The following is a 25,771-nucleotide window of genomic DNA, read 5'->3' as shown; positions in this document are numbered from 1 at the left end:
AACCCACCACAAATCTGGCTCCAGGACAGGTTTTCACCAAAGGCATCCGGAGGTTTTCGTGATGCCTTCAACACCAGTCACAGGAATCACATAATCCCATGGATATCACTTCTTAGTAGCTATGGGCTGGCTTTAAACACAAAACACTGACCCTCGGCCTCTGACTTATCCTATAAGAGGAGTGACTCAATCCTGACTGCACATTCCAATAACCCAGGAAGCTTTAAAAAACAAAAAACAAAACAAACTATCCCAAATCAAGGGAGCTAGCGTGAGTATACTAATGTCAAACAAAACAGAAGCTAAGACAAAAAAAAAAAATGTTCCTAGAGACAAAGAAATGGCCACTCCATCAGGAAGACATAATTATACGTACCTTAAAACAGAGCCCCAAAATACATGAAGCAAAAACTGACAGAACTGAAGGGAGAAACAATATTTGAGCAGTAAGAGTTGGAGAGCTCAATACCCTACTTTCATAACGGATGAAGTAACCAGGGTGAACATCAGCAAGAAAACAGACGACATGAACAACACAATAAACCAACCACATCTAACAGACATCCACAGAAGCCAGAATCCAAAAGCAGCAGGACACACATTCTTCTCGGGTGCACATGGAACATTCTCCAGCATATTACAAACCTATGACGTCAGGTCATCAAAAAACCTCAATAGATTTAAAAGGGATAAAATCATACAATGTATCTTCTTCCATCACAGTGGAATAAAATTAGAAATCAAAAGCAGAAGGAAATCTGAGAAATTCACAACTATGTGGAAATTATCAATAATTACCAATACTGAAATAACTATGTGGAAATTACTGATGATCTCCAATACTGAAATAACCAATGAGTGGAAAAAGAAAACACAAATAAAATTAGAAAATACTTTAGGATGAATAAAAACAAAAATACAACATACCAAAATTTATGAGATGCAGCTAAAGCAGCATTGAGAGGGAAATGTATAGCTGTAAATGTATATATATTTTTTTAAAATCTCAAATCCACAAAAACTGTTTTTTCCACAAAAAAACCCTCTTAGAACAAACAACTTCAGCAAGATTGTAGGACACAAGATGGATATACCAAAATCAACTGAATTTCTATATGCCAGCCATCAAATATCCAAACATGAAATCACTAGAACAATTTCATTTATAATAGTTTCTTAAAGCAAATAAAATACTTAGGAATAAATTTAACAAAAGAAGTACAAGACCTGTACGTTGCATATTACAAAATACTTTTCAAAGAAATTAAAGAAATACTGCTCGAAGAAATTAGAGAAGAATTAAAGAAGAATCCCATATTAAAGAATTAAAAAAGATAACCCATATTCACGGATTAGAAGACTAAGTATTGGTCAGACAGCAATACTCTCCAAATTGATCTACAGATTCAAACGCTTAAGGATCAATAGAATAAAACTGAGAGTCTAGAAATAAACCATCACTTTTACAATCAATGGATTTTTGACAAGGTGCCAAGAAGTCACTGAGGGGAAAAGACAGTCGTTTTAACAAATGGCTGGGACAACTGGATATCCACATACAAAATAATGAAGCTGTACCCCTACATTCCATACAATGTAAAGTCATTTGTTAATTAAAAAGATGAAGTACTGATGATCCGACCCAGATGAACCTTGAAAACATCACGCTAGGTGAAAGAGCTAGACACAAAGGTCACTTCGTACATGACTCCGTTTCATGTTCAGAATAGGGAAATCCACAGAGACAAAAAAATGTATTGGTGGCTCCCAGAGGCTAGGGGTGGGAGGAAGGGTTTTTCTTTTTTGGGTGATGAAAATGTTGTAAAATTAGATAGTGGCGAAAGTTGCACACCTCTCTGAATACAACTAAAAAAAGAAACAAAACTTTCTAAGAACTTCTGAGATCCAGGAGAGTGGTGACATCAGAAATGAAAAAGTTGCTCTTTTCCAGGAAGATAATAAATTGGCCAAATTCCTTCCCAGTTCTTCTGGTTTGCTCCCCAGGCAACATTTGGCAATACTGGGGTGGGATGGGGCACCTGGCTGGCTCAGCAGACACAGCATGCAACTCTTGATCTCAGGGTTGTAAGTTCGAGCCCCATGTTGGCTGTGGGGATTACTTAGAAATAAAATCTTTTAAAAAAAAGGATTGGGGATGGGAGGGGAGGAGTGAGTGCTACTGGCATCCAGTGGGTAGAGCAGAGAAGCTGCTAAATGTCCCATAAGGCACAAGCCACTCCCCGCACCAAATAAAGAATTATCTGGCCCCAAAACGTCAACAGTTTCTAGGGTAAAGAACCCTATACTAGGAAAAGGTCAATCCTGAACTTTTGCCTTTTCTGATTTAAAGAAAGAAATAACTCTCTATTAATGGTAAACAGAACAAAACAAAACACAAAGGGTTAGGAATCAAACAGAACCTGGATCCGAATCCTGATTCCACTCCTTCCCAGAACTGAGACCCTGGACAAATTACCTACCTGCCCTGGGCTCTACTCCCTCATCTGTAAAATGGGACTATGAAACCGACCTTACAAAACAGTTGTAAGGATTAAATGAGAAGATGCTTGGTATGAGTAAGGGCTAAGAGCTTTTATTACTATAGTTATTGTTTTTTTGTGAAGCCCCAAAGTGGATTAGTAGCAAGAAATGGATGACTGGGTCATCTTAAAATAGGACTATTTTCTCCAGGAACAATTAGTATATAAACTAGGACATTTTATGAGCTAATAAGCAATTGAGACATAACAGCTGACATTCCTCACTAGTATATTATGCACTAGCCCAAGAGCGACTGGCCAAATACCCTGTTGCCATAGGAATAAAAAGTTTCTGTGAGTCTGACTCATTTTCTTTCCAGTAAATACTTTCTGTTTGTCAGGCTACACTTCACATGCAAGTTCACTGCACAGTGGCAGAGCCCCTTCTCCCTACTGTACCTAACATCTTCCTGTTACTCAAAACCCAATTTACTGTTGTAGAAATAGCACCAAAAACAGGACGAGAGGACGGGCTGTCATTTGTTATGGGACTTTGTAATGGAGCTCCCCAGTTAGGAGTGGATAGGAATGGCTCAATAGGACATATTAAACCAGGCCTTCCAACACCTCCACTAGACTAGGGAGTAGCTTGAGAGCCCCTCATCCTCACCAAAAATGAGGGAGAAAGATAAAGAAACCAACACTTGCTAAATGTTTACCATGGGTCCTGAGGCACTCTGGTGGACTTTATCCAATTTATATTCCACCAAAAAACTGAGAATACGGGCCACCCACATTGCATAGAGAACAATGACAATCAGAGAGATTAATGTACCCAGGGACACACTTTCCATATATATTTGTTTTTGTGCCATCTCAACTCATAAATTGTTTGAGCTGGCTTAGGAAAAAAAAATCAGTAAAAAACAAGGAAAATGGGGGCGCCTGGGAGGCTCAGTCGGTTAAGTGTCTGACTCTTGGCTTTGGCTCTGGTCATGTTCTTGGGGTCGTGAGATCGAGCCCCGTGTCAGGCTCTGCACTCATCTTGGAGTCTGCTTGAGATTATTTCCCTCCTCACTCTCTCCCCCATTGTGTTCTTCCCCCTAATCACACTTTCTTGCTCTCTCTAAAATAAATAAATAAATAAAATATTTTAAACAAACAAACCAGGAAAATGGAATGTTACGGGGGAAGGCAGAAGAAAAGAAGGTAGTAGACAAAATGCAGATCATAAAGTCTTACAGGATTATAAGCACCAGGGCTCAAATTTTAGTAGGAGTCTCCTAGTGGCCAAAGCAACAAAGGAAACACGATAAGGAATCAGGGTAAAGTGTACAGAACACTAAAACTTAACCATGTAAGAAAAAAGACAGTCTTGGGACTCTCCTCATAACCTAGACATAAGGGAATAAATCACAAGATGCGAGACAGTCACAGAATTTGAACCCAGAGCAGATAAAATCCCCGTTCTGAAAAGGCTGGTGTAATGTGCACGCTCAGGAAGCCTGCGTGGGGACGCATCGTTTGTATCCCACAGTCATCTTCTCAACAAACGGTGTGGTGGAGTGAGAGGACGAATCCGCTTCGGCAGTCAGACTGCTTCCGCTCCAGTCCTGGTTCAGCCCCATCTACCGACACGATCTCCAGCAAGCTACATAATTTTGGTGCCTCAGTTTCCCCAACTGTAACACGGAGGCGGTGATCATAGTCCCCAATCTCATAAAGCATTAAATGTGGGCATTAAATGTGAGTTATTTAGAGCACATTTTAGGCTCCCCCACATCGATGCAAGCTATTACTCTGCCCCCTGCGCCCACCACACTCTACCGTGACCGACGGTGTGTCGGCACTGTTCTCGGCAGAGGTGGTCTCGCCTCCACGGAGCTCTCACAAACAGAGAAACAAAAGCAGACAGCGCCAAGTGCTCCATGGGGATAAGAAGACAGGATAGTGGGTGCATGGTTGGTTTGGATAATCGGGAAGGGAATTTTGGAGGCAGAAGCAGTTCCGGTGAGATCTAAATGACAAGAAGCAGTCAGCCACACAGGGATGAGAGGGGAGAGCAGCCCCGGCAGAGAGGCCATCACAAAAACACACGGACGACAATGACCGGCAACACCCTCAAACTGGAAGGATACCAGGCGGGGCAGGAGCAGTGTGCCCAGGGGGCGAGGTGGGGAAAGCAGAAACCAGGTCTGGGAGGGCTTCCTCAGCCCAGTGAAGGAGTCTGGGTTTGAGTCCCAGTGAAAGCGATGGGGGAAACATTACAGGGGAGTGATTTTATTTACTTTTCTTTCTTTTTTTAAAGATTTTATTTATTTGACAGGACAGAGACAGCCAGCGAGAGAGGGAACACAAGCAGGGGGAGTGGGAGAGGAAGAAGCAGGCTCACAGCGGAGGAGCCTGATGTGGGACTCGATCCCATAACGCCGGGATCACGCCCTGAGCCGAAGGCAGACGCTTAACCGCTGTGCCACCCAGGCGCCCCTTATTTACTTTTCTAAAAAGATCATTCGGCTGCCCTTTGGAGTAGGTTGAGGCAAATGAAGCGGGAAACCATTCCAGGAGGCGGCAACAGTGCCTGGAACTGTGTGGGAGTGGGGAAGATGGAGAGCGATGAAGGGACTCAGAACCTTCTAGACCACCGTTGACAATGGGGCTGGAGCAGGCCTGGTGTGGGCGGACTGCCGTGTCCACGGAAGGACGTTCCGCGGTCATCCCCGGCTTCCACCACTAGAGGCCAGCACCATCCCCAGTTGTGACAAACACCAACGTCTCCAGACATTGCCAAATAACCCAGGAGGGCCCAAATCACCCCTGGCTGAGAACGGCTGCTTTAGAGGTAGAGCTGGCCGGGCCTGCTAGCGGACGGGATTAGGGAAGGGCCAGTTAGCAAAAGCGAGGCCTCAAGGAGGATTCCTACATGTTCATCCATACAAGGTAAGATCCTAGCAAACGTTCACGGCGCTTGCCTTGTCCGCCACTGGACCCACTTTTCATTTTCACGGTCGTACAGTCATTCGTTCAAACAGTCCACAGAGTCAGCCATACTCAATGCCAGGAGGCAAACGGACTTAAGGAGCTTGCAATCTAAGGGGGACACAGACATACAAGCGAGTCAGGTCAGTACAGGACACACACATCAGAAGACTCCATGAGACCAAGCAAAAGCAAGAAGGAGAACATGCTCTTTACTCCCGGGGGAGACAGGGGAGGCACCATGGAGGCTGAAGGCTGTGCTGGAGGACAGAGGTCCAGAGGGAAACAGCGTGTGTAAAGGCACGGGGAAATGAGCCTGGGTGGCTGGGGATGTGTGCAGGGAGGGGGTGGCAGGAGCTGCAGCCAGTGAGACAGGCAGAGCCAGCCAGGAGGCCTCTGTGAGCCATGCTCCAGACTCCCTGACTCCATGGGGGACACAGGAGCCACTGGAAGGCTCATACTCCTCATAGCTAAGGATTTAAAAAAAACCCTTCAAAGCACGTATCTAGTTGAGTGCTCACAGTATACCAACCCCAGTGCGGGGCACTCACTCTACATAGACAAGGCGCCTCATCCCTTCCTCCACAGGACAAAATGGCAGCCTAGGGAAGGTCAACGACTCCGTCAAGACTTCGTGGCTGACAAGTGGCAGGGCCAGGTTCCCAGGCTGGCAGGCTCCAGAGTCTTCTGTCTCCTGTTTTAAGCAAGGGAGTAGTAACATGATCTAATATGTGGTTTAGGAAGATCACTCAGAAAATATACATTTGGGCATCACTAGTTTATGGACGTGGAGGAGGTCTCCAAGGTGAAGGGGGAGGGGAGTATTAGATGGGAAGGAAGGAATTTATTCCTGGTGAATGATAATGCAAGAAACAGACTGAGAGGAGCTCCCCATCAGGAAGAGGGGCTCCCCACCAGGGGAGAGACTGAAGACAAGGAGGTGAGCTCCCAAAGCCAAGGACAGGTCAGACTCTCCTGGGGAAACAGGACACACAAAGAGTGGCCTAGCCCCAGTCCAGGCCCGTGAGCCCACCTTTCCCAGGATGGCCTGAAGCCACAGACAACTCTGTCAACCACAGAGGCTTAGGGGCCACAGAGCTGGGCAGTGTTTCTCACAGTGTGGTCCCAGACACACCATCAGCTCCAGGGTCCCATCGTAAGCTGGTGATCGGGATTCCCTAGGAAGGTCCTGGGAAAGCACCTACTGAGGCCTCTGGATCATTCTGATGCAGCCGGAAACCGTGGTCTCTAGACCCTCACTGCTCACAGTGTAGACCGCACTGGCAACCCTGGGCGGGGGTTGTTAGAAATTCAGACAATCGGCCTTGCACCACACTCACTGCATCAGAATCTGCGGTTGATGATGTTTGAGACGTTCTGGACTCGAATGGAAGGAGGGTCCTGGGGGAGAGCAGAGAGGTACCCTGGCACCCTCCTGCCGGACCTATTCAGTGCAGACTGCCCTGAGATCTGCCTGCGGCTGATTTTTACAAAGACAGCAAAGAATCGCTGAAAAGAACCTCCAAACGGGTTCTGATGCTTCAGGCCCCTGCTGCACCCTCCAGGCAGAGGAGCAAAGTCAGGCATAACTGCAGACACTTCAAATGCAATCCTTTCTTGCATGGGAATGGGGTATACACCCCTTTGACCATGGAGGCCGGAAGCTGCATGGAGAGCCTGGAAACCTTGGAAACCTCTTCACACACATCCGCCATGGCACACACTTACCTGCAGGGGGCAGCAGAGCAGAGAGGTCAATCTGCTCCCTGAAGCCTGACTCTGCCTTCCTAACTTGACTCCACCACCCAAAGCTTCAGCCAATGACTTAACCTCTCCAAGTCTCAATTCCTCATCTGTCAAATGTGGATACTGGTAGGACCTCCCTCCTGGGGCGGCTGTGAGGACTGAATGAGATCAGCCACGCAGAGACTGGGTATAGTGCCTGGTCCACAGCTCAAAGTTTTATAGTCGGACCCCAGAGCCCCTACACTAACATGCTCACTTAGGGTCACCACCATTCTGCATAAGCCTCAACAAACCTAAACCCACTCCTACATGTGTATGCCCCCATGCCTGAAAACCACTCTGCATTTTCACAAAGGGAAGGACATGCTATTTTAAATCACAGGCATCTCTAGCTGTAACGGGGCTGGAGAAGATCAAAAGTCATTTGACAGATGAGAAAACTAAGGCCCAGAAAAGCCAGAGTGCATCCGCACAGCAACAGTTCGCTCTCTGCCCCACAGCATGCCAACCAGCACGACGGAGGCTCGCGTCCTTTACAGGGCTTAGGCTTGGGCTTCTCCACTGAGCACAGGCACCAAGGCTGTGACGGAATTGCTGAGCAGAGGAGGGCTGAAGGTGCTGTGTGCCACCCCCACCCCTCCCCGGGGCTGGGCTAAGCACGGTGAGTGTCCCTACAAGCCTGGAATTAAATGGAAAAGCCGCTGAAGCCGCTGGGTGCCCCGTGTTCCTGAGCACGAAAGCCCCTCATTAGCCCCTGCCTCTCGTCTTTAAATCCAAGCAAAATATCAGGATACGATGACTGAGCTGATAATAATAGGCGTCTATGCAAAGGCTCAGAGAGAGAGAGAGAAAGACAAGGCTCTCCCAGAGGTCACACCCCTTGAGACTCAAAGGAAAAGGAGAGAGCCTGGAGGAATATTTACCCTTAAAAGAACAATTAATTAACAAGGAGAAATTAGGATGGGGAAGCTGAAAAGGAGGATAGGAGGTCAGGCTGTTTAAGCAAATCAGGCAGGTGACCCCTTTATAAGTCCTAAGGGAGAAGAGGGTGTGTGTGTGTGTGTGTGTGTGTGTGTGTGTGTGTGTGTGTTTTATAGGTGGGAGGAATCCTCTTCCGGCTTAGCAATCCCATCTGGCTCCTGGGTAAGAGAACACCAGCTCTGAGAGAGCAGCAGTCCAAGAGGGATACAAGAAAGAAAGCAAAGATTTGCTTCAACAAGTCCTTGTAAACAGTCATTGTTCTTTCATTGGTTCACCCAACAGAGGTGTACTGAGCGTCTTCCATGTGCCGGCAGTGGACACTGTTCGGTGGGGGGATAACAGCGAACAAGATGCATGCTGGGCCTTTCCTAGTTGTCCGAAGCTTCTAGTACTACCTAGAAGATGGTTCCCACCACTCTTGACTGCATCTGCTTGTTTGTAAGTCAAAGGTAGAGAAGGGTTATGGGAGCAGGAGCAAGGTAGGGTAGATACCTAGAATGAAGAAGAAGGTCAGGAAGGCTTTTGGGCAGGGATTTGGTTATAGAATGAGAGGCTTCTGTCTATCCACCAATCCATCAGTTCATCCACTGATCCATCCATCAACCCATCTATCCATGAATTTATCCATCCATCCATCCATCCATCCATCTATCCATCCAGTCACCCACCCATCCATCCATTTATCCATCCATCATCCATCCGTCTATCCATCCATCCATCCATCCAGTCACCCACCCATCCATCCATGTATCCATCCATCATCCATCCTTCATTCACCCAATTATCCATCCATCCATCCATCCATCCATCCTCACCCTTCTTTTTTTTTTTTTTTTTAAAGATTTTATTTATTTATTCGACAGAGATAGAGACAGCCAGCGAGAGAGGGAACACAAGTAGGGGGAGTGGGAGAGGAAGAAGCAGGCTCATAGCAAAGGAGCCTGATGTGGGGCTCGATCCCATAACGCTAGAATCACGCCCTGAGCCGAAGGCAGACGCTTAACCGCTGTGCCACCCAGGCGCCCCCATCTTCACCCTTCTTAAGCAGCAGCCTCCGCTGATGTTTTACAGTTCTGTACTCCTATCAGCAGGGAAGCCAAAGAAGCGGGTGCTGTCAATCCTATAAAATAACCATATCTCTGGGAAGATGCCAGAGGAGGAGATCTCTACGTAGAAGGAAAGAAGAGCTCAGGAAAGTAAAATCACATGCCCTACGTTCCATGCAGACTCAAGAACAAAACAAGAGCCTGCACCCCCTGCTCTGTTCAGCTGCGGCATAGCAGCCTACCCTAAAATTCACTCGGAGAGGCACTGTTCTGTTTCCTCTGCTGTCTGTTTTGTTTTGATTGTACTCATGTCCTCCGCACAGGGTAAATATGACATCACTCCCATGTAATTTTCCCAAAGGCCAGCCTCACGTATAAGACTTTAAGGAGGACTGCTGATCAGTGGGAGCAAAAGCCTGGCAGAATTAGCAAATTAAGTGATGAAACAAATCTGCCTTTGTACTCCCACTGTCTGGAATGAAAAACAAAATATTTCTGAAATGCAGAATGCAGGGGGAAACTGGCTCAGGAACGAGAACGTTAAGGAGGAGCGCAGGGGATGTTTGTTTCACATATGTATTGTATGCACACGTGCCAAGATTTGGTTTGTATCAGAGCATGACTACACAATCCACGGTTCAGATTTCTTCTGAAACACGCCCTGCAGGGCAAAGAGAAGAGTGGGATGTGAGGGGTGCTCTAGGAACCACGTCCGTGGCCTTGTCTGTGAGGGTGGCTGACGGCGAGTATTAGGGTGACTGCTTTAAAAGGGACCCCACCATTTCTTGGATGTGCTCATACAACGTTTCCAGGCAGCCCCTGTCATAACTCGAAGGCGCCTGGCTCCTACCGGTGCATGGCCCATTGGCAGGGTCAACAGCACTGAAGGGACGTTGCCCAGAATGGCATTGCCCAGAAACTGTCTGCAACCAAGAACAGGTCTCTCCTGGGGTAAGAGAGAGAGGATCCCAAGCAGACGTTCACCAGTCACTTCTGATTATTAGGGCAGTCAGGTCCCCAACACCCACCATGCACCCTCTGCTTCATATCCTCATATTCATCACCCAGTCACACAGCCACAATTAGTGAAGCTACAACTTGAAATCACATAAAGCCTGAGCAGGTGTAAGCACGGGGAACTCGTTAGTACCTAAGGCACCCCAATGCTATCATTAAAGAGTTCCAAAAAGCAGATCTGGGCTCATCGCGTGAAACAAATTTCTGAGGACTCATCTACAGTGGTTGGAAGTGAGCTCTGTCCTGGAAAAGGACAACCATGGTCCTGTCTTTGGAATGGCAGGTGCCAAGAAGAGTGCCAAGGGGGAAATGGGGCTTGTTAGGGAACCGGTCCAGTGGGATTCAACTCGTTTTGTCTGTTTACTGCAGAACCCTCCGTGGAAAAAAAATCTTATGCAAACCCACCAGGTATTAAAAGAGAAAACTGTAACTGCTTTGCTCTCACAGAGAGAAGAGCCCAAGTCAAGTCCAAAGTCCCCTTTGCATGGCTGTCCTCCTTCCTCCCACTGTGGGATTAACCCTTGGCACCCCAAGAAATAAAGTCCGAAACACTGACAGGAGTCTCATCCCTTGACATAGAGATGAGAGGTCAGGCCCCAAACCGCACAGCTGGATCCTTGAAAATTTCTACTGGTCTTTACAGCAGATAATCTAGACCCTTCACACATTAGTTCCTATAATCTAGGCAGCCTGACTCTTTACATTTCTTTCTCAATCACCCTACGGCTACCTGATGCATGGACACGACAATGATTATTAATAATGTGTGATTATTAATGCTAGGAGCTAATTCTTCTCAAGAGCTTAGTAAGTGTCAAGCATTGTCTAAACACTCAACAGGTATAAATGCCTTTAAACTCTGTGGGGTATCTGATTATTCCCTCTATTTGATTATTCCCCATTTTACAGATGAGGAAACTGAGGCACAGAGCGATTAAATAACTTGCCCAGTATGCCGAGGAACCAGGACAAACCCAGGCAGGCTTGTGCGCCTTGAAGCACTCCACACTGCCTCCTGTGCAAACACAGTAAGACGTTAGAGCAGAACAGTAGTCCCTTATCCCACCTCCCAGAGACACCCACGGCTAACGGGGATTTAATCTTGTTGGCATTACTTGAGATTTACAAAGGCCGGGCACCTCTTGCTGAGAATTTCATTTCTGGCTGAGATGAAGTCATTTTCTTTCGTGGGCAGTGCAGGGAAGGTACTTGAGATCCATTCGCTCTCTTTTGGAGACACTGCGCATGAAAGCACCTTAGAGCAAACCAATCACTAACCCTTAGCACGCGGCCATCACGTCGCGGGGCGCCCTCTGGTCAGAACGCTTTGCTCTGGAGGCCCAGACACTAGCTGGGAGGCTTCTCACCTGCCTGGGCTTCTCAGAAGGGATGCTCTGGGGGCGCCTGGGTGGCACAGCGGTTGAGCGCCGGCCTTCGGCTCAGGGCGTGATCCCGGCATTGTGGGATCGAGCCCCACGTCAGGCTCCTCTGCTATGAGCCTGCTTCTCCCTCTCCCACTCCCCCTGCTTATGTTCCCTCTCTCGCTGGCTGTCTCTATCTCTGTCAAATAAATAAATAAAATCTTTAAAAAAAAAAAAAAAAAAAAGAAAAGAAGGGATGCTCTGGTGGGTATCCTTCCTTCCCTGATCTCATAAGAGGCTCACAAGACACGCTTCGTCCTCACTTCCTCCTTCATCGGGACTCAGAGAACAAGTGAGTCCCACAGTGCAGTGGCCACAAAACTCTCCTGGGCTGCTGGGTAAGATGCAGATTCCTCGGCCCCCCTCTTGAAGATTCTGTTTGGAGTCACCCCCAAATCTATGTGAACAGATGACTCAGGTGACCCGCCAAGCCCACTTTAGGAAACGCTGGTTGGGGACTGTCCCTAAGCGCCCAAGAGCCCCGGGGGGTGACAGCCTAGAGCTTCATTCAGTTGCTGTTCACGAGAAAACTCAAGGAAACTTAGTTGTTTATGTTTGGGGTTTAGTTTTATTTTTTGTTTTTGTCACTATCCGGAGGAGCAGTTTCCCCTGCGCCATCGAGAGAACACTGGGACACTCTTATTCATTCAGAAAACGTCCTGGTTGTGTCACCTGGGTAAGTCTGGTGACTGCCACACAGCAGCGGGCAAGCAGGACGCCTGTGTGACCACACCTTTCGCACAGGACCATTTCAAGCACAGGACAATGACAAGAACTGCATTTGCTGAATGTTTACCGCATGGCAGGTCTTGTTCGAAGAGCTTTCTGGAGAGCCATTTAATCTGCATAACCCAGTGAAAGGCAACTATTCCTATCCCATTTCACAGACGCAGCACAGAAGTACAGAGAGGTGCAGTAACTTGCCCGGGGCTGCACAGCTGGGAAGCAGTAGAGCAGGACTTCGGCCAAAGCCAGATCTCCCATGAGCTGCTCTTAGCCACTGACCAGGCAAAGCAGGTGTGCTAAGACAGGCCCAACCCTGAGGGAGCCAGGGCTCCTGCAACAGGCACCTTTGGCTCTAGGGTATCCCATGGGCCTGGCAGAACCATTCATGGACCCACACACAGCAGGCTCTTCCTCCCCTCCTCTTCCTCCTCCTTCCTTCTCTCCTTATTCAAGTACTAAACCATCGTGGCTCCCTCTGCCTTCTCCTGCTCCCACCCCCAGTAAATCTCCTGGGTGCCTAATCCCATCCCATCCTGGTGTCTGTGTCTCAGCAGACCTGAGTAATACAGCCCGACTCATAACTGCTATTCCACGGCCTGTCCCCAAAGTCAGGGTGGCCAGACAGGCTCTTCCCCAGGTTACCACTAGAACCATACCCCAGCATGCTGTGAAAAAGCTAACTGGGGAAGTAGAGAAAGAGGGGGGCGGGGGGCTCACCTCCATTTCCATCTCAGAGCAGCTCAGAGGAGGTCCTGAGTAGTGGCAGGGATGGGGAAGAGAAGGGACATGGTGTTCGGCCTTGAGTGAAAACACCGGGCATGGTCACTGCTGTACCCCAGAAACACACCCCAACTGTGGGCAGCAGGTGACACAGTTTCCCTTGCCCCTTCCCAGCATCAGACTGGCCAGTGTCCTCCATCCCAGGGAGATGGGAACAGCCTTGGTTTCACTTTTAATGTCAGACAGCAAGCGGCCAAGCCCTGCCATGTTCCACATCAAGACCATCTGCTCCCTGTCATGCGACAGAGCCTCCCTCGGCTTTCCACCGGCTGCCCGCCTGCTTCCCGGGCACTGGGAGCACTGTGAGTATCTGGGAGAGCGTCAAGGGGCAGGCTGTGCCAGGAGCTCAGCAGAAAATGGCCCAGTGACAGGCAGCATAATGATGGTGATGGGCTCGAGCAAGCTCCTGTCACGGCTTCCCCTCTTGTTGGCCAAAATGTTCAAAATGGCCAAGCAAGAAAAATATATCACACTGGGTGACCACCCCAAAATCACTGTGTAAGCGGGCCGCCCTCCCTGGAGCACCTTCTCTTAGCACAGGAGACCGGTAAAAATCACCGGCTTATTGCCAGATCCCAAAAGAACTCAAGAAGCCAACAACCCTTCCACCCGACAAGAGTCAACAGGAGCCAAGATGGTCTTTGGGTCCCTGCGTATTTAAATCCCATGGAGAATCGGAGACGCTGATTACCTACCTGCCTCCACACCCTCACCTCCCCCAAAATGAAGGGCACTGATGATAGAAAAGCAACTCAGGTACATGCAAGCCACATGTTTCCAAAGGACTCAGAGAAGATACTCTAGTTTGGAATGAACCTGATGCTTTTCAAGGCCGTAGAACATGAAACACCCACCTAGAACTGATCTCAGTCCCTTCCCTTCATCCACCGATGCTAGAAAACACCTTTTGGCCCTAAGTCATTCCCTACGTATTATGGGACTCCTTTTGCAGGAGTCTTAGCAAAGGACATGATATTAACAATGTCAAAAGCCAAAAGTTCCTGAAATGCTTTTTTAAGAGGAGCATACAGTTAGCTTTTGACCTCAAAGATTCTCAACCCCCCCTCCACCCCCCCACATCTTCTCCCACTCTAAACCATCAAACACTACTCAAGTGTTACAAGCAAACAGATCTCTCTGGTCACGTGTCTGCATTATGGGAATGCACCACATCCTCTTCTTTTAATTATTACTTTCTCATCTGTCTCTGAATTTTTTAAAAAGCCATTAGGCAACTGCACACTAGCTGTGTTGCAGATGAAAGCACAAGTCTGCATAAAAAAAAATAAAAATAAAAAGGCTGCACAGTCACAGCCTAACTTGGATCAGCAAAATTTGTCTCAATGTGCCAGGAAAAAAAAATTTTTTTGACGTTCTGTGATTTTGCAGCCATTTAAATTTTATTAGCAATTATGGAGCCTGTTACCACCAACGACATCATGTGGCTACAGCCAAGTCCTAGTAACAGGAGCGTGTCTGCACGACAGGGGCCCAGGCGACCTGGCCACACTCATTCTAGTGTGAGGGAAGAACTCGAAACACTCCCAGCTCGGAGCCACTTCATTAAGATTCTCCCCTTGCAGGCAGGGAAAAGGCAGCGCCCGGCGCCGATAATAACAGAGTTCTCTGCAAGTGGCGGGGAGGGCTGGCCAGACGGAGGAAGGCTGATATTTGTGCAAGAGTTGATTTAAAAGATGACTTCAAGATGACTCCATGCCACTAACTTCTCAGCTGGTGACAGTATGGACATGGAAGTTGGCAGTTCCCGAGAAAGGGGTGGCAGGTCCCTGATAGCAGCTGGCCTCACCTGGGAGGGACGGCGGAAACCGGGAGGGACGGCGGAAACCAGAAGGGGCCCGATGGGGTTTCTGGCAGATGCCATGCGAGTCTCCCTGTCAGCACCGGACTGGAATGACCCCAGCGGGGAGTACTTCTGCAGGAGAATGGTCCACCTTCCTTAGCTTAGACAACCTGCTGGAAAGCGGAACCTATAGAGCACCTTCCAGAATATGTTTGATGACTGCAGGAGCCCAAGGAAGCAAAAATTCTCTGGCAACCCCGGAGACTCTCCCTTTCAGGGAATCATGCACAGCTGGGGAAGGCAGAGGATGGCAGGGCGGGTCTTTGAAGTGCCTGCTGTGCACCAGACGTCAGCTCCTGCACGTCGGATTTTCCCACATCCCTTTTCAGACCTGTTCCCATTTCACAGATGAAGCAACTGAGGTCCCACGAAGGGAAGTGACTAGCCAGGGGCGGAGCTGGGATCTAAACCAGAAATGTGACTCCATGCGGCCCCGTAAGAGTACAGCTAGTATTTACTGAGTGCTATTACTATGTGCCAGCAGCTACTGAAAAGGTTTTCAAGGTTTTAAGCTCATTTAATCCTCACAGGAATTCCATGGGATTTAAGGAAAACGGAGGTGAAATACCTCACCCGGGTCCCAAAGCTCACCTGTGACAGAGCCAGGACCCGAGCCAGGCAGTGTGATTCCAGAACCAGACAACCGCCCCCAGCTCTGCACCTGCACCCTGTCCTCAAGCACAGCACCCTAAGGAAAAACGCACATGTGGTGCATTGATCGGTTTGGAAACGTCACCACTTTGGGCTGAGACATCGCCTGCTAACAATCAGAGAAAATTCTATTGCACTGAATCCAACACACCATGGATTGCAAGGCGTGCCACTAGTTCACATACAACTAAGAAAGAAAACACTCGGCCAATTAAACTAGGACACCCTGTTTTCCTAGCCCATCCATTACAAGCGGCGTTTCCACTCCAGAGATCGGAAAACTTAAAGATGCGTGTCTCAGAACTGAAGAACTACGGGAGGCCTTCGCATGAACAAAATGGTGAGACGCATGACAGCACAGAAAGTATCCTCACGTGAAATCTGATCTTTCTAGAATACCTGATAATCCTGACTTTCAGGTGCAAGTTCCCGGTTTAGGAACACTGGCAGCTCACCGGTGTTTTTAGCGTCCTTGGGCAGGACAGAGGAGACCTGACTGCACACACACACACACACACACACACACACACACACACATACACACACCCCACCGGCTGGGAGCCCTCGGGGCTTCCTCCAGGTGGGCGGGAAGGCAGAGAGCTACCGCAAGGTGCAGCCAGAGCACCTCCCAGCCCCGAGGCGCTTCAAGGCCGAGAACTCCCACAGGCTGCCTGCACGCTCGCCAGCGTTCCGAGTACTCTTTCATCATGGAAATGGCCCCATCAAGATGCCAGGTGACAGAAGTAGACCACAGAGAGCTGGCTTTTTAAAACATATTTATTCATTTTCTCATATAATGTCCTCTCCCCAGGCTTTTAAACCACTCCTGCTCCTATCCAGGACCATTCTGCTATAAAGGAAGGGGTAAAACAAGTAACAACAAAATACCCCAAGTGGAGGCCCTGAGAAGCCGCACAGCCCACGGGGCCCCCCAGGGAGCTGTGGCCGCTGCTGGCCACTGCGCGCACGCGACCTTCTCGGTATTCACCCAGTGCCCCAGGTTGTGTCCTGGAACCTGTGAACATGACCTTACTTGGAAACAGGGTCTTGGCATATAGAACCTAGTTAAGAGGAGGTCATAATGGATTAAGGTGGACCCTAATCTAAAGATGGGTGTCCTTATAGGACAAGAGAAATTGGTACACACAGACAGATGCCCGGGGAAAAGGCCCCCTGAAGGTGGAAGCAGAAATCTGCAGGGCTGCAAATTTGCAGGGCTGCATCCACAAGCCAAGGAATGCCAGCAGTGAAGCAAGGAAGGACCCTCCCATGTAGAGCCTTCGGAGAGAGCACAGCCCTGCCCACACCTTGACTTTGGACATCCAGCTTCCGGACCTGTGAGAGAATGCCTCTCTGTTGTTGGAGGCCACCCAGTGTGTGGTATTTGTTATCGCAGACCTAGCAATCGGATACACTCAGAGAGTTTCAGAGCACTCTGTGTTTCCACGTGGTGTGCAAAACTGTCACCATCTTCAAACAGCTACAGGGCCCTGTTAGAAAAGTTAGCATCAGGTGAAATTCATGTTGGGTCAAGTAGAGCTCGACAACCCAGAAATGTCTGCATGCAGCTGTCGGGTGACCACCTGGGAATGTAGGCTGTGATCCCAACACCTGGACTGAAAGCCTCTCCCACATGGGTGCAGGGCACAGAGGGCATGCCGGGGGTGGGGCGGGGGCGGAAAGAGAACCAGGAAGACTGTTTCTTGTACAGGTTCTAGGCCGAAAACCTTGCAGGCCGCTCCAGGGCATGGTGCAGGTTTCAGGCCAGTGTAGCAAAGGCAGGGACTGCAGAAGGCTGTTGGAGCGATGAAGCAAAATGCCATCATCAAAATCCACTTAGGTGCTTAATTGTGCGGGGCTGCGGCAGAGCTGGGAGCAAGCTGACTCGGCCACTCTGCGGGTGGGGGCCAACGGCACGTCCATTACCCAGAGGTCCCCAACTGAACGCAGGACAGCTCCCTCTAAACTTCCCTCCCTGCAGCCCCGAGAGCCTGCCAGGCTCATCTGGGACCCTCAAATATTTGCTTCCTTCCCTTCTGCACCGGCTGCAGTGTGTGGCCAGCTCCCTGGAGCTCTCAGCTAAAGAGAATTTCATAAGAGCTCACGACTCTGTGTTCGAGACTCTCTAAAGTGCGAAGAAGATATTGACCCAGCAAAAGAAGGTGTTGCCATGGCTTAGGTTCTCCAGGGGAGAGCAGGAAGAGAGGGGGTGGAGGAGAAGGGAATGGGAGGTTCTAGAAGGGGTGAGCCCGGGGCGGGCTGGACCAGTAATGTCCAGCATTGCACAGGCCAGGAATGTCAGGCTTGGATTTTAGCAAGAATGTCAAAGTGCTTATTGAGGGAATAATGTCAGTTGGCATTTACTGAACACTTAACCCGTGCCAGGCACCCGGCTCCAAGCCTCGCATACATTAGCTCATTTAAGACAACAGTGCCCTGCGGTCAGTAAAGCTGATCTTCACCCTAGCTGTACCAGCAAACAGTGCCTGTTGTTCAAGGTCAGCTCGTTTCTTACCGGCTTATGGCCTGGACATAGCGCCTATCACGTGTTTTCAGTATCACCCCTGGCGCAGGGACCGTCACTAAGCCCCTTCTACAGATGAGCAAATAGGTACAGAGTCAGGTAAGATGGTGCCCAGGGCCTCCGAGGTCATAAAAGGAGGCTGGCCCAAGGGCCCTCTTCCCAACTACGGGATTTATGGTCTCACATTCAAGATGAAACCCGTTTGGTGACGTGGGGGGCAGGCCCGGAATTACCGAAGATGTTTTATTTTTTTTTTATTTTTTTATTTTTTAAAAGATTTTATTTATTTATTCGATAGAGATAGAGACAGCCAGCGAGAGAGGGAACACAAGCAGGGGGAGTGGGAGAGGAAGAAGCAGGCTCATAATGGAAGAGCCTGATGTGGGGCTCGATCCCATAACGCCGGGATCACGCCCTGAGCCGAAGGCAGACGCTCAACTGCTGTGCCACCCAGGCGCCCCTCGAAGATGTTTTAAAACAAGTATGTGAACAAACAGAAAGACAGAGCTCAAAAAGAGGTGTCGTAAACACACACAGGTCGTGGATGCCTTCCACACAGGGAATGCCACAGAGGAGAGCGCGGTTTCGCTCTCCACTGTTTAACGGACGGAGCATTAAACCACCACGGTATCCTCTAGACTCTTCTAAGGTCCAGTTCTGTTTTGTGAAGCTCGACGTCTTCCGAAGGCTTTTGAAATTCAGCCCCTAACAATGTCTCGCCAGATCCCAGATCCGGAGGGAAAGGGGCATCTCGGTCACAGAAGCAGGGGCGGAGGGCACGGCTCCAGGGGAGGACCAGCGGCATGACGGGAGGGGGGTGATAAAGGGCCCCCTGCAGCCCAAACAGGGTTCCCATTAGCTGCCCCTGGGAAGTGAGCACATTAGATTCCCAGGGCTGCCACCACAAAGTAGGGTACCCTGAGCGGCTTTAAGGAACAGAAATGTATTCTCGCACATTTCTGGAAAGAGTCTGCAGGGCCACAACCCCCTCCCCCCGAGACTCTGGGTGGACTTTTCCTGGCCTCTCGTCAGCTTCCGGGGGCAGCAGTCAGAGCCTGGCATTCCTTGGCTCACAGCTGCATCACCCCGATCTCTGCCTCTGCGGTCAGCCGGCCTCCTTCCCTCCTATCTTCACACTGTCTTCTTACAAGGACACCCGTCACGCTGGATTAAGGACCCACCCTACTCCAGTATGACCTCATCTTAACTAATTCATCCTTAATGATCCCAATTCCAAATAAGGTCCCATTCTGAGGAACTGAGGCTTCGGTCAACATATCTTTCGGGGGACGGAATTCAACCGATAACAGTATGATTCTTACTTTCAAATTATCAAAGAACAAAAAGCAGAAGCAGGATGTCACCTTGTTACACAACAGCAGGGCAGCTGTCACCTACCGCGTAAAAATTTTTTTTTTAAGATTTTATTTATTCATTTGAGAGAGTGTGCAGCGGCATGAGCTGGCGTGGGCGGGGGGGGGAGGGCAGAGGGAGAGGAACAAGCAGAGTCCTGGCTGAGCAGCAAGCCCGACGCTGACCTGGGGGGTGGGGCTGGGCTGGATCCCAGGATCCTGAGATCACAACCCAAGCCTAAGTCAGATGCTCAACCAACTGAGCCACCCAGGCGCCCCTGTCCTTAACTTTTTAAATGGCCACCTTCTCTCTATATCTTCATGGTGTCCTTCCTCTGCTCTATCTCTGCATTCCAATCTCCCCTTTCCATAAAGACATAAATTTCCACTTCCCAATTTTCTGGGGAATTATGCATGTGAGCCAAGTACTAGTGCTTTGGTGGAAGAGCTGAATTACTGCTGACCTTTGATACGGATAATACCCCAGACTCCAGTTTTGTCCCCTCATCTCTGCCTGCCCTGTAGCACCAAGCTTACAAGAAAACGTTACATGTGGCGCCACCTAGAGGCAAAAGATGAGAAAGACGATAAAAAGGAAAGGAAGAGTTTCTATACCCCCGAGTTGCCCCCCCTATTTATTTCTTGGGTGTTTCTTATTCCAAACTTGCCCTCAGAAGCCTGTTGTGGATTTCTGCCATCACACAAGAGCAGTGAAAAGTCGTGCTCAAGAAATGGCTGGAAACAGTAAAAGCAAATACAATGCAAGTTCCATTTTTGTACTTTTCTATCTCTGAGCTTCCTGGAGACGCGCGTGCACATGCTCAGCCTGAGATTTGGAAGTTTGTACCTGCCTGATCAAAGACATTGATCAATTCCCTTTTTCAAAGACGAAGAGCACTTTGTGACACAGAACTCAAACCTCCACGACCTCTCCCCCGTATGGTCAGGACCCAGAGAGACGGCAGCTAAAATCCAACACCAGGCTAGAAGAAGATTTTAAGGCTCATGACTCCAGGTCACGTGTGAGTTCCGGAAATCTGGACTGCTGTTTCATTATTACAGCGTGTGGCAGTAATCACACTACAGTCTCTTCTTGCAAAGACTCCCAGCACTAATGGCCATTTCAGAAATCATTTACAGAGAAGAACATCATCGACGTTTCTCAGTCTTTTTCAAAAGCAGGTTAGTAGCAGTAACACACAGGAGAATCCGATTCTGCACCGTAACAGCGAACTAGGAAGAGAAAGCCTGCGATCTCTGACAGAGGAAGGCGATGGGCACTTATCCTCTGGGACAACAGGCCAGCTCTGGTCATCTCTCTGTGGCTCAGGTCCCTCATACGGAAATCACAACAGTCCTTTCCTCATAAGATTTGTGACAATCAAATGAGTTAACACAGCGCAAAGTGCCTGGGACAGGGCAACCCAGAGGAAACTCTCAAAGTATCTCTGTTTTCATGGGGCTTCCGTATTTTTCTAAAACATCTCTGTTCCTTTTACTACCAAAAAAAAGTTATTTGATAAAATGATCATTTTATCCACCAAAAGCAGAAATTCACTCAAACTATCCCAAAATGAGCCTCTTCTCTCAAAACGCTAAAGAGGAGGTTCTCCAGATTCACAAGGTGGAAAATTTAATGACTCAACCCCGGTGGAAATTTATTCTAGTCCATTAATAGATATTTCACAAAGTCAGAAACATGACTAGTAAATAGGGCTATGGGAAAACATTCAACCTCTTTAGATGATAAAAAAAATAAAACTTAAAGTATATAACTTTTCTATTAAATTAGCCAGAAAAAATATTTTTTGAAGATATTACCCAATGCTGCCAAGACTAAAATAAAACCAGAATTCTCACACGTTGCCAGTGAGCGAGCACACGCTGGTACGAACCTTTAGCAAAACAAGCGGGCATCGGTTTCAAGAACCAAAAAAGGCGCCTGTCCTTTGACCCAGTCATTTCACTTCTGAGCACCTAGCCTAAGAAAAACTCTCAAAATGGGGAAAGTCATGTCCACCCTCATATTCACAACACTGGACACTATTTCTAACAGTGGAAAAGTGGAAACAACACAAATGCCAAATCATGAGTCAATAAACTATATTATACCGTGTGAATGGAATGTTTTTCTAAGCATTAAAACTGATAGAGAAATATGAAAAAAATACATTAAAATGTTAAAAGGTCAAAATGTTACTGGGGAAAAAGATCAAAATATAACATTGCATACCCACAGCGATTACAGCTGGGAAAAGCCCTGAATAAAAACTTCTAAGATGCTAACCGTGGTTTTGTTAGAGTTCAGGCTTTAGATGTGATGCTGCTGTTTTTCTCCTCCCCATTCTCCCCATTTTTACAGTATGTGATTTTTATTATGTTTATGATTTTTAAAAAAAAAGTTTCTTCCTGTCTTATGAAAATCCTTCCTCTGCTGTAGATACAGAATGGCTTCTCACCGCCTCATATCCCACCACGACATAGCTCTCCAGGCTCTTCTCTTACCCTTTGGAAAGGGCAAGAATTCTCCTTTTTTAAGTGTACTATCTTTGAAATGCCAAAGTTATTCCATAGGATACTGGAGGCAATCACCTCTCTGCAGTGAGGACATCAGCCACCTGCACTCCTCCCCATAACTACACACTGTTCTAAAGAATCGAAGAAAGGACAAAGAGGTGGCATGAATTCTACAGCACGCTCAAAGAGCCCTCGAGAAGATGGTGCCGTTGGGACCCTGAAGACCTCAGCGGGGCCCAGCCTGGCTAAACCATCATGTATACTGCCCTCCGGGTACGGGTAAATTCCTTCATTGAGACCAAACATTTAAACACCCAACACAGGGCAATGGTTAGGGTACACCCCATCAACGTGATCGGACAGTAGGCAACCTCACGAAACAACAACCGTGAAGGTTAAATATGGTCATATGGCAAAGGGCCTGTAACGTGAAGGAGAAAAAAGCGGGTAACTCCATCACACATACGATACCCAGGCGCTGTGCTGTGTGCTGCACGTGCATTTCACCTCCCCAACAATGCTTACCAGAAGCCCTGTTATTCTCATTTTGGAGAGGAAGCCACTGAGGCAACCAGGAAGCTAAGGCATTCTCATTCAAATCCTCCCCGTGGGGAAGGTCTAGAACATCGTGGTAATTTCCCTAAGATCATGTAGGATGGGATCTGGGCAGAGGGGTGGGAGGGAGCGCGGGGATTTGGACAGTCTGTCCCCAGTGTTCATACCCTCAACCCCTGGACTGGGAAGAAATATGCAAGAAATTCAAAACGCAAGTAGAGTATGTTGTAGAAAAGCGACCTCTTTTCCTTCCCTCTCTTACCTAAACCTTTTAATGTTCTTTTCTTATGATTTAAAGACAAAAAGAAAAAAAGAAAGGCAACAGAAGAGAGGTTCTTTAATGCATGTGTTTGTGTGTACGGTTTTTTACATTATGTTTTGATCAAAACCCCAAATAAATGCCAATCAAGTCTTTACTACGCCTGGGGGTTATGGGTAGGAACTAAGGAGGAAAAAAAAAAGACTGAGAACAGCCAAGACAAGCCTGTTCCAAACCAAACCAAACAGCGCCAGGCTGCTGCCTGCCCCATCTTTTTTTTTTTTTTTTTTTTTTAATATTCTCTTTCCATCACCTTTTCCAGTTTGTGCATGAATTCTGAAATCATGGAACGGGACTGACACAAGACACAGAGTGTCACAGAGTATCCTAACATCACACAGCTGCTATGGACAGAGCTGGGAATAAAGCTTAAGTCTCAGGTCCAAACCCTGTAGGCTTTCATAAACTGACCCTGTGCTGAATGCTCCCGGCTCGGCAAAAGAAAATCTGCATTGACTAGAGCTCATAGACACACCGTATTCCAAAAATGCTCATTCCCCACCTTCGTGGAGTGTTTAATAATGCTCAGAACTGGACAGATTACAGAGTTCATGCACACGATCTCATGTGTAACTCAAAGTACAAACGTTACGTTTCTAGCAATTTCGAAGACCTAGACACAGAGAAAGCTGAAATAGACATTAAGACTTTTTAAAAAATTCTGCAAAAATAAAAATGCATTATGTATACTGGTCTGTTTGGGAAAAAGTCACATGAAATAAACAAAATGAATATTTCCCCCACACACACAAAAATATTCCTAATCCACCGCCTCCCAAAGCTTCTAATATTCCTAAATCACCCCCCAAACCTTCTCTGAAGAGTGGGGGGCAGGCAAGCAGGGATACCAGACCCCGAGATGGACGAGGGGCCAGTCTCTGAGCTGGCAGCCTGCCCAAGGGAGCACATGAGCAGGGAGGGGCGGCTGGCTGCAGAGGTGGGCTCCAGCCCAGTGTTCCTTCCCGTGCGTCAACAGACTGGGCCTCAAATCCCAGTAACAGCTACGTAAAAGCTCAAATTATCATCTCCTCAGCCATTTCCTCAGCTGGCTTCCAGAAAGAGAGCACATTCGGAGCCAGAACACACAGCTCTGTCAGTGAGGCCCTGTGGCCTGGTGCCCGAAGCCCACGGACGAGCCAAGAACCAGTGTCCAGCTGTGTGGTCCCAAGGCAGTGACCCACGAGGGAACCCTGGGCCCAGCACTCCTCGGGTGTCATTCCCACCTGCCAGGGTGCCATGGCCGAGCTCACTCTGCAGTGCCGAACTACAGGGCAGGGAGCGCGATCTTCCGACACCCCGGACATCCTCACTCACATCTGGAGCCTCCTTTCTTCTAGGTCACCACAGACCCAAATCCCATTTCGAGGGCACAGAACAGAAAAGAGGCTGAAGAAGGAGGTGGGGTGGGGAGGGTAAGAAAGAACCCCCAGCTCTTGGTGGCGCCCATCTGAAGTGGATGCCCAGGCCCTAGTAGCAGAGCAAAGGGCAGGTGGAAGCAAATTACAACGTACTCACTACCAGCTCCGCGTGGGCTACTTGGCACGATGCTACGCCTCATTTAATCAGTAAGAACGTCTCACGGTGTACAAGACGTGGAAGACTGTTACCCGCCCGGGGCCTTGGGGTCAGGCGTCCCTGAGTTCAAATCCAGATCTGCTCGTTGCTAGCTAGGAGACGCTGAAGCTACATCACATCTGGGAGTCTGAGTCCTCATGAGTAAAGCAAAAGTAAAGACAGCACCCCGGTGTGGGGGTCAGTAGAGCCTGGTGGAGGGGTCCTCTGTCGTCCCACAGCTGTGGCTCCGTCCCCACCAGGACTCTAGGCTCCACACCGACCGTGCTGCTCCCAGGCAGAGCAACAGAGTGGAGAGGGCAGGACTGCTGGCCAGAGGCCCAAACCCACCAGCCTGTAGCATGGGGAGTGGGCAGGGTCTGAGCCAGGTCAGGCCCTCGTCCCCGCGGCCCCAGGACCCTTCCCACCCCCACCCCGGCGAAGGGCCAGGCCACTCACGGCACTCCTTCTCATCACTCTTGTCGAAGCAGTCGGGCAGCCCGTCACACTGCCAGGCGCCGGGGATGCACCGGCCGTTGCCGCACATGAAGTTGCCCGGAATGTTGCACTCGTTGGTGAAGTTGTTCCCAGGGAGCAGCTGGCTCTCTGCGGGAGAGAGGGGATGGGGAGATCAGATGGGCAGAGGCGGCAAGGAGCCACATCCCCACCACTGAACGGGCTCTTGTTCGACGTGGGTCACGTTCGTGAGACTTCTGGTACACGACCTGACTTCCCTGGGCCTCAGTTTCCTCATCTGAGAAATGGACTGGTAATCCGCCCCACCCCACCCCACCCCCACTTCTCTTCTTCCAAAGAGAAGTAAATGGAAAAATATGGGGAACACCTGTAGCAGGTGCTCATTGACGTTCTTCTTTCTCTGTCGAAAAGCTCAGTCATAAAACCCAAACATTCTTTTCCAGGCCATCAACAGTGGCTAAAAACGAAGGTTCCAGGACAGGAGTGAGCACTGGGCTCCCACTGCCTCTAAGAGCAGGAACTTCGGGCTCCTTCTAGGCCTTGGACTCCGGGGCCCCATAACGACTGAATATTTGAACCTGGGCCAGTCGGCAGGAACACTGGGAGACCATTTCCCTTCAGCCCACCAACCCACCTGAGGTCACATGGGGAGGAAGTCCAAACTGAAACTTGAACTCGAGCCTTCTAAATCCCATGGAGAGGGCCCCCAAGGCCACTGGACTATCTGCCAAGAGTTCCTGGAGGTTTAGAACCAAGCCCCAAAGTTTAGATCCCACTCCACTGAGCAC

General features: G+C 48.8%; 1 protein-coding gene across 3 annotated transcripts in view; it reads right to left on the bottom strand.

Moving 5' to 3' along the window:
• Positions 1-25,771, bottom strand: part of LDLRAD3 (low density lipoprotein receptor class A domain containing 3) — a 223,572-nt gene that overhangs the window by 130,231 nt on the left and 67,570 nt on the right. For all 3 annotated transcript variants that reach the window (XM_045808495.2, XM_045808496.2, XM_045808497.2), the window contains exon 2: positions 24,966-25,112. In XM_045808495.2, coding sequence (XP_045664451.1) covers positions 24,966-25,112 — 147 coding nt within the window. The remainder of the gene's footprint in view (positions 1-24,965; positions 25,113-25,771) is intronic.

This window comes from Ursus americanus, chromosome 24 (assembly GCF_024610735.1).
Source record: "Ursus americanus isolate L20-20 chromosome 24, mUrsAme1.1.p, whole genome shotgun sequence".
Classification (NCBI taxonomy): Eukaryota; Metazoa; Chordata; class Mammalia; order Carnivora; family Ursidae; genus Ursus; species Ursus americanus.
The sequence above is the reverse complement of the archived record's forward strand: the minus strand, read 5'-3'. Positions and strand labels throughout refer to the sequence as shown.